Source organism: Monocercomonoides exilis (genome assembly GCF_001643675.1).
Source record: "Monocercomonoides exilis strain PA203 chromosome Unknown scaffold14-1859848, whole genome shotgun sequence".
Classification (NCBI taxonomy): domain Eukaryota; phylum Preaxostyla; order Oxymonadida; family Polymastigidae; genus Monocercomonoides; species Monocercomonoides exilis.
In genome coordinates, this window is record NW_027150559.1 from 18752 (window position 1) to 32087 (window position 13336).

The 13336-nt window shown below is 38.1% G+C and overlaps 3 protein-coding genes across 3 annotated transcripts; all 3 read left to right on the forward strand.

The window, feature by feature from the left end:
- The first annotated feature begins 3874 nt into the window (after window positions 1-3874).
- On the forward strand, window positions 3875-9413 carry MONOS_12124 (kinesin 2). Its single transcript, XM_067864720.1, has 4 exons — window positions 3875-3976; window positions 4138-4242; window positions 4363-7308; window positions 7429-9413. The coding sequence occupies exons 1-4, from the start codon at window positions 3897-3899 to the stop codon at window positions 8903-8905; spliced, it is 4608 nt and encodes a 1535-aa protein (XP_067730185.1). The 5' UTR covers window positions 3875-3896; the 3' UTR covers window positions 8906-9413.
- A 376-nt stretch (window positions 9414-9789) lies between these two features.
- MONOS_12123 (uncharacterized protein) lies at window positions 9790-11172 on the forward strand (the record flags this gene model as incomplete). The annotated part of the gene is made up of 2 exons (XM_067864719.1): window positions 9790-9881; window positions 10038-11172. The coding sequence occupies 2 exons, from the start codon at window positions 9790-9792 to the stop codon at window positions 11170-11172; spliced, it is 1227 nt and encodes a 408-aa protein (XP_067730186.1).
- A 692-nt stretch (window positions 11173-11864) lies between these two features.
- MONOS_12122 (uncharacterized protein) lies at window positions 11865-12434 on the forward strand (the record flags this gene model as incomplete). The annotated part of the gene is made up of 1 exon (XM_067864718.1): window positions 11865-12434. The coding sequence occupies one exon, from the start codon at window positions 11865-11867 to the stop codon at window positions 12432-12434; it is 570 nt and encodes a 189-aa protein (XP_067730187.1).
- Between the last annotated feature and the right edge of the window lie 902 nt (window positions 12435-13336).

Here is a 13336-nt window from a genome sequence, read left to right on the forward strand (position 1 = left end):
TACATATTTTCTACATTTTCTTCTATAAATCTCTGCATGTTCCTTCCCCATCCCTTTGTCTCAGAATTTCTTCCATTCAAAAACCCCTCTTGAAATATTAACATTCAAAAAAACACCCAACTCCCACCCCCTGCCACAAATAATCCTCTTCCATCTCTTCTCTGCCCCATATCCCTCATGTGCCATGCGTTGATGAGATAGACATCAAATATTGATTTTGGTGGTTGAGAATATTATTAAAGGAGATGATCATGCCAAAAACAGAAAAAACCCCTCTGGACATCCACCACAACGTGTACGGGCTGAAAAGACCCTCCAGTGAGATACACGATGTATTTTGTGGAGATGCATTCCATGCTGTATTCAACCATTCTGAGACTGAAATAAAGAGATTGATTTATTTTGAATGATGATGGCTGTGGAAATGAGGCTGTTTGGCAAAAATAACAGGTGAAAAGCGGTTTGGTATTATTTTATTTATTTTTATATGAATATTAGCCTGTTGATGTTTTTTGTGTTGTTTTCAGGGCAGGAGGTGGAAAGGAATTAAAATGAACGAAAGCGGGATATCTCATTGTGCATGATGACTATGAATTGGGAGAGGAGAATCACATGGAAAGTCTGCAGCGAAAAAAGATTGAAATGGAAATTGGCTGCTAATTTCTGAAGAAAAACAGGACGTTTAAATTCGAGAAAGATGGATACAAAACAGAAAACGCAAATTTCACAAATTTCAAAAGATCAAGAAATTGAAGTATATGAATAATTCTTTTTGAAAAGTCGCAAATATTTAATTTTCATATAAATCAATATTTTCATATTTTGCTCAAATTTATGTTTCCACTCACCAAACTTCACTAATATGTGTCCATTATTATATAATGCTATTTCATACATTCTTTTGAAGATTCGTGAGTGGAAACAGAAATTTGAGCTAAATATGAAATTTTTGATTTATTTGAAAATTAAACATTTGCGACTTTTCAAAAAGAATTACCCATATGTTGGAGAAATGACTTCTGAAAAGAATGGTTGATGAACATGATATTGATACGCTAGATAATTGAATGTTTTCGTTTAATATTTATCGATTTCAACTTACCAAATTCTATTCTTTTTCAATAACATTGTTTTCAATTTTCTGCATAAGATATTGATTGATTGCATATTGTTATTATTGCTTTCATGCTTTTCAAACAAGAAAACTTATGTTTTATAATGTTCATTGAATTTTCAATATTTTTTTTTGAGATTATTTATATTTCTAGATATTTGAATCAAAATCAATTGAAAACAAATTCAAATCAACAAATAATTAATAATAACAATATTTTAACGTATGTTTTATCAAATTTTTACAGTAGTATTTTCTTATTAACCAAACCCTTAATGATATATTTTTTGATCAAATGTCGGAATTTTTTTTATGATACAGTCTGTTTGTAATTAATGTTGATCTGTCCGAAAATAATGTTGATCGTACCGTAAAGTTAAAAAATAATTCCAGAGCCATTATTAATAGAGGATAAAAACAAAAGAAGAAGTGTTCACAAACTGGTTTCTTTTTAATTGTTTCTAAAAAAATGATTGACACTTGCGATACAATAAATGAAAATACACACGTTGCATTCACGTTTACGTTTCATTTTGATTGTTCCTTTGCGATCAATGTTCGATTGTGTTTCTTTTTTTTATTTCTTGATCTTTCAATAACATCCAGTTTTAAAGAATAGGAAATAATCAAATTGTTATTGTGTTTTGTTTCAAACTTCCTGAGAGTGGAATGAGCTTGTATTTTTGATAATATTGAAATCATTTTGTATCATATTTCATTTGATGGTTCGAAATCAATAATCAATTGTTTTTCTTTGTTAATTTGCAACATGAAAGATGTAAAAAGATTTTTATTTATCATTTATGATTTTTATTTATTTTTTTTTTTTAAAGACTATTCACATTCACTATTATTGTTTGAAAAATTTATCATTGGAATATATCTGACTTTATTTCGATTTATAAATAGAGAAATATGAAACATATAAACTTTTTCATCATTTTCGTTTTTTATTCTATCAATTTTTTAACTTCTAAACAAAACAAAGAATATCCATGATTATTCTTTTTTATTTTCTTTAATATGTGAATATTGAAAATGTTAAAACTGGTTGAAATGAAAAAAGTCAAAGATTGTGAGAAAAACATAACAAATCCTTTTTTCCCAAAACCAAAGCACACACATCTTTATCCAGATGCATGATTGTTTTTCCAACTTCGCGTGCTGAAATTTTTTGAAAAGTTTGAAGCATCACCGATATAAAATGAGATTTATCCTCCCATTTCAACGAGTTTTCTTCAACTTGGGCTTTCCAGATTCCAAAAATGTTTTCGATAGGATTTAGATCAGGGGAGTAAGCTGCATTAAACAGAACTTTGTGTCCAGACTGTAAAATAATTTCGTCTGTATTCACATGATGAATCGACACATTATCCATGACAATAACTGATGATTCAAATGATTTTATGGATAGCAAGAATCTTTTCAAATACGCTTCAAATAGTTCGTGGTTTATTGTTCCTCGAATCACTTCTGTGTATCCCATTCCGTTCATTGAGATTGAAGTAATTGCAGTGATAGATTGAAACAAAGGAGGAGGAGGTACAAGCACTTTCTCTCCCTTTTCCGACCATTTGTACTTTCTAATGCAGCTTATATTCCAAGAAGTCTCGTCAATAAAAAAGGAACAGCACCGTCCCGCTGATATTGGAAAAGCTTCTCCACAAAGTGTATTCTTTGGAGTTTGTTTTCTTCAGAATTACCAGCTGACGGTCGAACAGTAATTCTTTTAAAAGAAAACAACGGAAACTTGTGTGTCTCACTGTTTCTTTCTATCAAAATTTTATTTACCGAAGATTTTCCAATAGAATGTCCTGCATTAGTCATTTCGTGCGCAACTTTTCTCAAAGTTGTCAGCGGGTTAAGTTTCATTTTTTCTCTAACTATTTGATTCAAAGTGTCATTATCAACTATTCTTTTCCTTCCTCTTTTTATAAACGGTTGTGTAATGTCCACACCGACTTGCAACTTTGATAAATACCTTGCAGTTGTAATTGTAGTTAGCAAGCATTCTTTGGCATACCACGATTCTGTCTTTGCCTGACCATGAACACGAAACAAATCCGTTAGTTTTCTTCTTTTTTCCAATGAAGCTGGAGTGTAGGGTTTTTTGTTGATAAACGTTTCAGAATCAATAGCTTTCTGTATTTGCTCGCTTTTTTGTGCTTCGGCTTCTTTTTTCTTCAATTCTGCTCTCATACGAATAACATGGTGAATACTGTCTTCCAGGGGATGAGTGAAGGGCATTATGACTGGCCTGACACCATATTCTTCTGCAGTTGGGACATTTTGAGTGATCAAAAAATTTTTTTGTGTTGTTCGAGCATCCAATAAATAAATATTGCTCATAAAGATATTTTTTCTCTGTTATTATCAGATATTAAGGTTTTAAAAATTTACCACAATTGAAGGTTTGATCAACATTAATTACGGACAGACTGTATAAAAAAAATCGCCCATATCAAATGATTTCGAAAAAACCATTTTATTGTGAATTTTTATATTTCATTCAGGTTTTATTTAATTATCAATTAATAAACCATTTCAGATATTTATCATTCAATTATCTTGAATTATTGCTAAAGATTACATAATGCATTATTCAAATAAAGAAAATAAGATTTTCCTGAAAAGTGGAAAAATCCTGATAAATAAATATTTTGATATTTTAAAATTGATTGTTTTCGATTATGAAATATCACTGTTGAAAACATATTATTTTTGGTTTGGAAATAACACAAAATTTTTAGTGATCATACCACTATTTAGCGATTAAAAGTTGATGTCCAAAGCTGAGAGCATAAATGTGTCCATTCGTTGCAGGCCTTTGAACAAGACAGAACTTTCTGCAAACATGGAATCGTGTGACAGAGTTTTAATTTCTCTTTCAAATCAAGTTTTTTGTTTCAACACTTGTAATTCATTTTTTTTATAAAAATTGATTTTCATTGCGCTGATGGAATTAACATTTAATTTACTTATGCATTTTTAAAAAATCATTAATTTATTTAATTATTTTTTAGAATCGTGAAGGTTGATGAAGATAATGGAGTTATTTTTGTTGAGAATCCTGAAAAGACAGATGAAACTCCAAAGCAGTTTTTTTTCGACAAAGTATTTGGCGATCAGTGTGCTTACTAATATGTCATATTGGTTGCTTTTATGGAAAAACATTACATATTTTTTTCATTTTCTTGAATATATCTTTCAATTTTTGCATTTAATGATGGAATTATTCTTTTTTTCAGATCATTGCAATCTGTTGTATATGATAAGACATGTAGACCTATCGTTCAATGCATTCTTGAAGGATTTAACGGGACAATATTTGCGTACGGGCAAACAGGAACAGGCAAAACTTGGTCAATGGAAGGAAAATACGATGATCCACAACTTCGTGGAATTATCCCCAATTCTTTTCATCATATATTTTCTTCAATTGGGTTAATTACAAATCGTAAATTTCTTGTGAGGGCTTCTTATTTAGAGATTTATCAGGAAGAAATACGAGATCTTCTTATTGTTGATTCAAAAGCAGCAGGCTCAACCTTGGAATTGAAGGAATCCCCTGACCACTCGGTTTATGTGCAAGGCTTGACGCAAGTTGTTGTTAAAAGCATTGAAGAAACGACAAAAGTAATGGAGCGAGGAAAGCAGGCGAGGACTGTTGGAGCAACGAAAATGAATCCTGAGTCATCGAGATCCCATTCCATCTTCACCATTACTGTAGAAATCATCGAAATGATGCCAAATGGGAAGCCGTTTGTGAAAACAGGCAAGCTTTCTCTTGTGGATCTTGCAGGCTCTGAGCGTCAAGATAAGACAGCTGCCGAAGGGGTGCGGCTGAAGGAGGCTGCGAAGATCAATCTGTCTCTTTCGGCACTGGGGAATGTGATCAACGCGCTGACATCAGGCAACCCCAAAATACACATTCCGTATCGAGACAGCAAGCTGACTCGTCTGCTTCAGGATTCGCTGGGAGGCAACTCGCGGACAGCGATGATTGCGACTGTTGGGCCAGCTGCGTGGAACTACAACGAGACGATCTCCACGCTGAGGTATGCGTCGCGTGCAAAGGAGATCAAAAACAAGCCGAAGGTGAACTTTCCAAAGGATGCGATGTATGCCAAGCTGCAGGACGAGATCAACTTGCTGAAGGCGAAGCTGAAGGAGATGGAAGAGCAGACGAGGCAGAAGCTGGAGCAGGCTGCGTTGGAGGCAGCGATGAAGGCAAAGGCAGAGAAGGACGGCAGAGATGATAACGATGATGAGGGCGAGGAAGAAGAGGTCGAAGAGGAACAGACAGGAGAAGATGGAGTTGTGAGGAAAGTGAAGGTGATTAAGATTGTCAAGAAGAAGAAGAAGAAGAAGAAGAGAAGCACCGAAACTCCTGCAATTGAGGAAATAGTGGAAGAGATTGTGGAAGAAGAGGAGGAAGAGGAGGAGGAGGAAGAAGAAGGAGAAGAAGGAGAAAAGCCTCCACCCGAAAAGAAGATTGTGAAAAAAATTGTCAAAGTGAAGAAAAAGAAGAGGCCATGTGCAGATGGGCAGCCAAGTCAAGAAGAAGGAGGAAATGAAGAAGAAGGAGAGGAAGAAGGAGAGGAAGTGGAGGAAGAGGTTGAAGAAGAAGGTGAAGCAGAAGGAGGTGATGAAGAAAAGCAAAGAAAAAAGATTGGAAAGAAATCAGGTAAAAAAGGCAAAAGTAAAAAAGAAGGAGGAGAGGAAGAAGGAGAAGAAGGAGAAGAAGGAGAAAATGATCAATCAGATGATGAAGTGTCACCTGAGAAGTTGGAAGAGCTGAGGCAGAAAGAGCGGGAGATGCTGGAGCAGCAGATGGAGCAGGAGAGGATAGCAATGGAGGCAGCAGCAAAGGAGAAGGAGGAGCAGATGGCGAAGCAGTACGAAGAGGCACAGAAAAAGCTGGCGGAAGAGCTGAAAGAGCAGACGGAGAAGGAGAAAGTGGCGATGGAGCACGAAAAGGCAGCTATTAGAGAGGAGAAGGCGAGAATAGAGAGAGAGCTGGAGGAGAGGCGACTGGCGCACGAGGCAGCGGTGGACGAGGCAGCGAAGGAGAGAGAGAAGATAGCAGCAGAATTGGAGGAGAACAGGAAGAGGTTGGAAGAGGAGCAGCAGAAGAAGGAGGCGATTATGAAGCAGCTGGCGCTGATGGAGCAGCAGTTCATTGAAGGAGGGAAGATGATGGAGGACAAAGAGGCACTCCACCAGAAGCATCTGACGGAGCTGGCGATGGAGCAGGAGAGGCAGCGGGAGCAGCACAGGGTGGAGATGAAGGAGAGAGAGCAGAAGGAGCGGGAATTGGTGGAGAAGTCGACGTCGCTGCAGGACTCGCTCGATCTGAAGAAGAAGCAGCTGGCGCAGCTGTGGCGGGACTTCAAGGCAGCGAAGACAGAAATACAGGAGATCAATGAGAATGCAGAGAGAGAAAAGGAAGAGCTGAACGAGAACATTCGGCAGCTGCTCGACGAAAACAAGGCGATGGAACAGAAGATGCGAGAGATGCGGTTCATTATGGAGACATTTATTCCTGTTTCGCATCTGAAGAAGATTGAAGGGCGGGTTGTATACGATGCAGAGAAGGACGAGTTCACTCTTCTGAAGGCACATAGAGGAGATGCTGTTCTGCCATCAGTGATCAGCGGGAGAGGAATGGAGCGTCTGAGGAAGCAGGGCATCGACGAGCTGGTGGGAGAGAAAGGGGTAGAGCAGAGGAAGGTTGCGGGAAAAGAGGGGAAGTCATCAGCTGGTGGGCTGTCGAGGCAGAATGCTGTTAGCAGAGGAGGAAGGGAAGAGAGCAGTGAGAAGGAAAGCGAGTGGGAGATTGTGAAGCCGATTGGAATGAACGAAAGAGAGGAAGAGTCAGAAAGGACGATGTGGAACGCGGAGAGTGAAACAGACGAGGAAGAGAACGAGGAAGAAGAGGACGATGAAGAAGAAGAGGAAGATACAACTCCAGCAGCTAGGAGAAGCAGCAAGACGGGAAAATCTGCGAATGGAAGAAGGGAAGGAAAGAGCGGAACGAGAGAGAGGAAGAGGAGAGGAAGAGGAGGAAGAAGAGACGAAAGAGTTGCCAGAAGAGAAAGGAAGAAGGTAGAGAAAAGCGAGCATCAGATGGAAGTGGAGCAGAAAATGAGAGAATTGCTGGAGAAAGAGAAAGACCCAACAATGGTTCAGACGTGTGTTTTTGTATTCAATCATTTTCTTAATAAATAATTACACTGTTGTTTTAAAAAAAAACTATTTGATTGCTTCACAATTATGTTTATTTATTAATAATATTCTATTCGTTTGTTCAGCTCGTCAATGCCTTTTGTCTTTTTTGCCTCTGAAGACATGTTTCCCGAAAGCAAAGCATCCAAACGATCGAGACATTCGTCGTCGTCTTCTTCTCGCTCACCAGCACAGCCTGTCAGCTCAGCCACTTCATTCACATCGATTGGCTCTTCAACAATTTCCTCCAAACGCAAATCTTCTTCGCCATCGTCTTCGTCCGATGCATTCAGCACTCCTCTTTCATCGACCTCAGCCACATCTTTTTCGTCGCTTGGTTCTGGTTCCATCTACTCTCCCACACCAACAATGCCCTCTGCCTCGTCTTCATCGCCTGCGCCTGCCTATCTCGCGCCAGGAACAACGATGCACACCCTCTCTGCCCACAGAAAGAGGAGAACGCCTTCTCCTCAGATGCAAAGCTTAGGCGCATTAAATGCATCTGCTTCATCCACAGGGGGTGAAGACGACTACTTCTTCCCTGAAAGCAAAGCATCTCAAATGCGCTCTAAGCCAATTGCATTGGGAGTTACAACAAATGTCTCATCTTCCAATCCACCATCTGCACGCTCGCCTGCCATTTCTGGTGCATCATCCTCGTCTGTTCGTGCACGCACACCCAAATCAATCTCAAGCTCTGCATCACCTGCCCCATCATCATCATCTTCTTCTTCTTCTTCAGAAGGAGAAGGCCCATCAGCCACACGGCAGATTGCACGGCAGGTTGTTATGAAGGGAAGCAGAGACAGCTCCAGTCGCCGAATGAGTGACGACACAATATTCCCACAGGCAGCGTCGTCTGCCCCATCGTCATTTACTGAGGCTGCACACGCTGCTTCGACGGTGGCAAAGACACGTAGTCCTGTGTTTGGCTCCACTTCATCTGTGCTGTCGTCCAATGGCACTGGCGACTCATCGTCTTCGTCTGCTTCTTCTGCTGCGTCTGCTGCTCGAAAGGTGCATCAGCATTCTCCGCCGCCTTCTTCAAGCACTGGCGGACCAATGAAACCCATTTCACGAGAAGAGTATCCTCAGTCATCCACTTCAGTGCCATCATCCTTTGCAGAAGCAGCACACAACGTGATTTCGCCTTCTTCCACATCCACTTCATCCCTCACAAACACTGCTGCCACGAAAAAGCCAAACGGATCCTCTGCTTCTGCGCCTCGCGCTGCCAGGCCTCCTTCATCGCCATCTCCGCGTCCTTCGCCATCTTCGTCGAATGGCTCGTCGTCGTCTTCTCCAGCATCGTCCTCAGTCAATGCTGATAGCGAGTTTCCGGTGTCTTCAACGGCTGTCCCTTCATCTTTCACGTCTGCAGCAGCACTGGCTTCTTCCAAGACAAAGAGAGCAGTCTCTCTACAAGCAAAACCAGTTCTCAAGTCGCCAAAATCAGGATCAACACGCCCAGTTAGACAGCCTACGCTCACATCCACATCGGCATCGCAGTCTGAATTTCCAGAAGCAAAAGGACTTGTCAAGCAGCAAACACGATCATTTTGAGAAATGAGGAATATGAAGAAATTTTAAACCAAATAACAAAGATCAATTGTAAGCATTTAGTGATGGAAAAGAAGGAGAATTCACTATCATTTTGATATAACAACAATATTTGCTTTGGCACGGATTAAGCTTTGAAAATGTTTTTTTAAATTACTATGTTAATTGTCAAACCTATGCTTCTGCTTTTGAGTATCTCGTTGTTGTTATTCTTTTTTTCACAAACTTTTTCTTTGTTAATCTTGCATTAAATGAATGCACCAAACTTCAACTAAATATTTTATGTTGAAAATCTCCTTAATTTAAGAATCTTTCACACCTTTTTCGCACCACTTATTTTTTTATGTTTTATTTTGTTCTCAATTATGTAAACTTTCCCAGTTATTAATATTTTTTTGTATTATTTTATTTGTGTTTTTTATAAAAATGGAAATAACAGAATGATATTTATCTATTAAACATTTCAAGATGTCTTTCTTTTCAATCATTTTAAATATATTCACCATTCTATAATTCTGCATCTTTAAAAATATTTTTTTGTGATGATCTTGTTTTGGATGTTAACAATTGTTTAAGAAACGAAAACTCTAATTCTATGTAATATCAAAAATGGAAGAGAATGAAAGCATTGACAGCAAAAGGATCAGAAATGGTAATATTTGGAGTGAAAAAGCGTGAGTTTGACGTGTTAAGAGGTGATTAAAGAAGATGAAGAAGAAGGAAAAAAGGCAAAGAAAAAATTGGTTAACGAATAATTTCACCAAAAAGATATGAAGAAAGAAATATATTTTTCAAACATTAAAACAAACGGATGAAACTTTCCATCAGAAAGTGGAAGAGGAGGAGGGATGCGTCTGACATTTGAAAGAAAGATTATTGACAATTCTATGAAGAATGATGATCTTGCGAACAACGTTGCAGAAAAAGGAGAAGATGTGTATTTGGTGTGTGGATCACCATGGACAATGCTTCTTCCAGGGTTGTGGGAAGGGACAGTTACAAGAGTCACAGCAGAAAATAAGATATAGGTTTTTGAGTCATCTGAACCAAGAAAAGAAAACTCACTGATCAATTATCTGTTTCCAAAATCGGGATCAAATTTGTTTGTGAGCAATGCTGGAAACGGATTATCAAGTTGTGGAGTGAAAGAAAATCCTTGCTCATCTGTTAATGTTGGATTTGATCAGTCGAATGATGAGATAGAGAGGATTATGCTTGTTGGTGCTGCTTCAGTGAGCAAGACTATCAACAGAGATGGGAAAGGACTGACAATCAAAGGGAATGAAGAAACGAGAGAACTGGTTGTTGAAGAGGGAGGGAAATTTGAATTGACAGAAGGAGATGGGCAAACACATTTGACTTTGTCACTTCTTCAGATTTCGCTTCCATGTTCCTCCTCTGCAAGTGCAAGTGGTGATGAATCGTTTGTGGAAGTGAGGATTGGGGAATGTTTCATTTTGGATTGTTTGTTTTCAAAAGGAGAAGGGAATTCAAATGTGGATGAGTGTGGGAAGTGGATAGTGATTGGGAATGGAGGGGCAATTCGAATAGAGAGAACAGAAATGAACGGGATAACATTCGAAGGATGTGGAATTGCAAGATTTGGAGGAGGGGATGTGATATTTGTGAACTGTTCATTGGATGGGATTGAGACCAGTGGAAGAGGAGTGATAGTGGGGAATGGTGGATCGGAAGTGACATTCAGGAACATGACAGCATCAGAGTGTGTTGTGGGAACAGGATCGTTGATAACGTCGAATGGGGGATCGAGTTTGAGAGTTGATAAAAAAAGCAGATTTGAGGATATCGAGACAGAAAGTGTGAGTGGAGGATGTGTGAAGGGCGAGATGAAGCTGAATGATTTGCTTGAAATTGGATCATCATCCATATTGAGATGCTCGGTGAATGGAAATGGAGGAAGAGGAGGAGGAATATATCTGGATTTGAGTGACAATTGTGCGAATAACTTTGTTTTGACAACATTAACATTTGAAGAGAATATTGCTGCCGAGGGAAGGGATTTGTTCATTTCTTGCAAGAAACTGAATGAAACAGTGACGAAGGAGAGGTTTGGATTTGAATACAAATATGAAAATGGAGAAGGAGAAGGAGAAGGTCAGGCAGTTGATATGAAAGGGATTGACAGAGCACATTTTGTAGAGAGTGTTGATCTTGAGCTGTTTCTTATTGAAATGAAGGGAATAGAGGTGTGTGTGTCGAAAGAGGGATATGACACATTGAGATGTGTGAGAGATGCTTATTCATTCTAATCGATGTGGAGCGGAATATGTCACACTGAAATGAATGAAGGGGAAGGAAAAAGGAAAGTTAAAGTGAGAGATGAAGGAACAATTGAAGATGCTTGTTCATTTTCATATGCATTTGTGATAGATTGATGCGTGAACAAAGGAGATGAAGTTCATCATTGATTTTTTCATTTTGTAATTGTTATCCATCGAGATTCAACACCATCCAATATTTCACAAATTGTTTCTCTTTATTCATTTTCTATGTTATTCCATTTCTTGCAATAATTACTCCAACAACGGATAAGTTGACTGTTTCATGCATAAGCTTTCAAAAAAGAAATAATTTGCAAAAAACCAAAGAACGTTGCCATCCAGCATCCATTGATGAACCCAATAATTGAGACAATAATGACTTTGAATCTATAAAAAGAGAATCGAAGTTGAGACAACAAAAATGTTCAGTTATGCGAATATTTTAAAAAAAATCTGTTCTATCAAAAAATTGCAAAGTTCATGAGGAACCTGTAAATGGAACGAAGAAATTATAAAGAAAAGTGTATATGGAAAGAAGATGGAACATTCGGAGTTATCTGAACATCATTTGTCTGAGAGTGGCTCAACAGAATACATTTTGGGAAGAGACTCAGATAATTTTTCTGACTCGATTGGAGAAAGTTGATGAGAAAGAAGAGGAGGAAGAGATAAGAAAGCGAATGCCATCGCCTTCCATTTCATCAACCTCAACCACATCCACGACTGATTCAGATTCAACATTTGTTCGTGGGGAGGATCTGTGTCCAACCACCTCATCGATGTTGAATCTGGTGGATGCAATGGCCTGTTCATCGCCACATGAGAAGCTGATTGTTAATCTGAGGGATTCGCTGTTAATGCTTCTGCACGGGAGAAATGAGAAGAAGGAGATGGCAATTGGTACCTTGAAGGAGAGGAAGATGACCGGAGCACAGATGCTATTCTGGGTGGAGAATGGAGCACTTCACTCATTTGATGAAATGAACAACCCGCTCCAATCGTTGGCCAATCTGAGTCCGCACATTGTGCTGTTCTCGGAGCACATGGTGATCTGCATTGCCCTCCACTCCGACTGCTCATCTTCAGATGATTCCGATTCATCATCCATCTGTTCGATGCCCGTGGTTTCTTCATCCTCATCGAATGTTTCAGTGACGAGCGAGAGATTCACCGACTCACCACCACCTTCATCAGCGTTTGAGGATTGTGAAGACAACAGGAAGGAGTGTCTGAGGTTGAAGGCGCTCTAGCTGCAGATCAACATGAAGATGTTGACAGAAAAGAGTTTAAATGCATGAAAAATAAAAGTGTTGTTATGAAAGTGCACTGTGCTTTGAATGGTATTTGGATAAACAATTTCTATTTCATATGACAAACATTTGTTTGCTGCTTTTCTTCAACAGTGAATTGATTTTTTGAAATTCATGTTACAAGTTTCCCATATAATGGAATTATCTCATGCATTTGGGACACACCACCCTGAGCAAGGTGAAAAAAGTTTGAAAAAAACGCATAAACTGGAAAATAGTTTTCAGAAACTTTAACTTTTGAAGAAAAAGAAATAAACACTAAAAGAAGAGTTTCATTTGTGAAATTCCCAGTGAATGATAACTGTAAATCAATGAGAAAATTTGAAATTCCAAAAATTCCTTTGATTAGAGATGAACAAGCTTGGAAATTCCTTGTTTCATGAAATAGAGCCACTTATGAAAAATTCGATTCAAACAAAAAATAAACGTCCAACTCAATGAAAAAATATTTTTTCGTATTGAAAACAATTAGATAAAATGGAAATGTGCATTGCTCAGCATTGAAATAAACAGTGAAAATTCAATTATCACAAAAAATAACCCAATTTCTGATAATTCAAATATATAAAATATATAATTGGATCAAATTTTTTTTCGGTGAATAGTGAATTGCCATGAAGCAAATAACGTGAACAAATTTTTAATTGTTCGTTTCTACTCAGTTATTTATAAACATAAAATTGCTTTGGAGATCATGAAAGATTACAAATAAATATCGATTGGCTTAATAATAACGATTAAATTGAAATTTAACGATCGAATAGAAGTTAAAGACAGATGAGATAATTATTAAGGATTCTTCAGTTAGCACATTTGCAATTTACAGTATTCTGTTTATTTTC

Excerpts from the sequence above, each read along its gene's own strand:
- MONOS_12124 (XM_067864720.1), top strand. The coding sequence starts at position 3,897 with ATGTCCAAAGCTGAGAGCATAAATGTGTCCATTCGTTGCAGGCCTTTG. Across the intron at positions 3,977-4,137 it reads CTTTCTGCAAACATGGAATC|AATCGTGAAGGTTGATGAAG; the intron begins GTGTGACAGAGT and ends ATTATTTTTTAG. Across the intron at positions 7,309-7,428 it reads GACCCAACAATGGTTCAGAC|CTCGTCAATGCCTTTTGTCT; the intron begins GTGTGTTTTTGT and ends TCGTTTGTTCAG.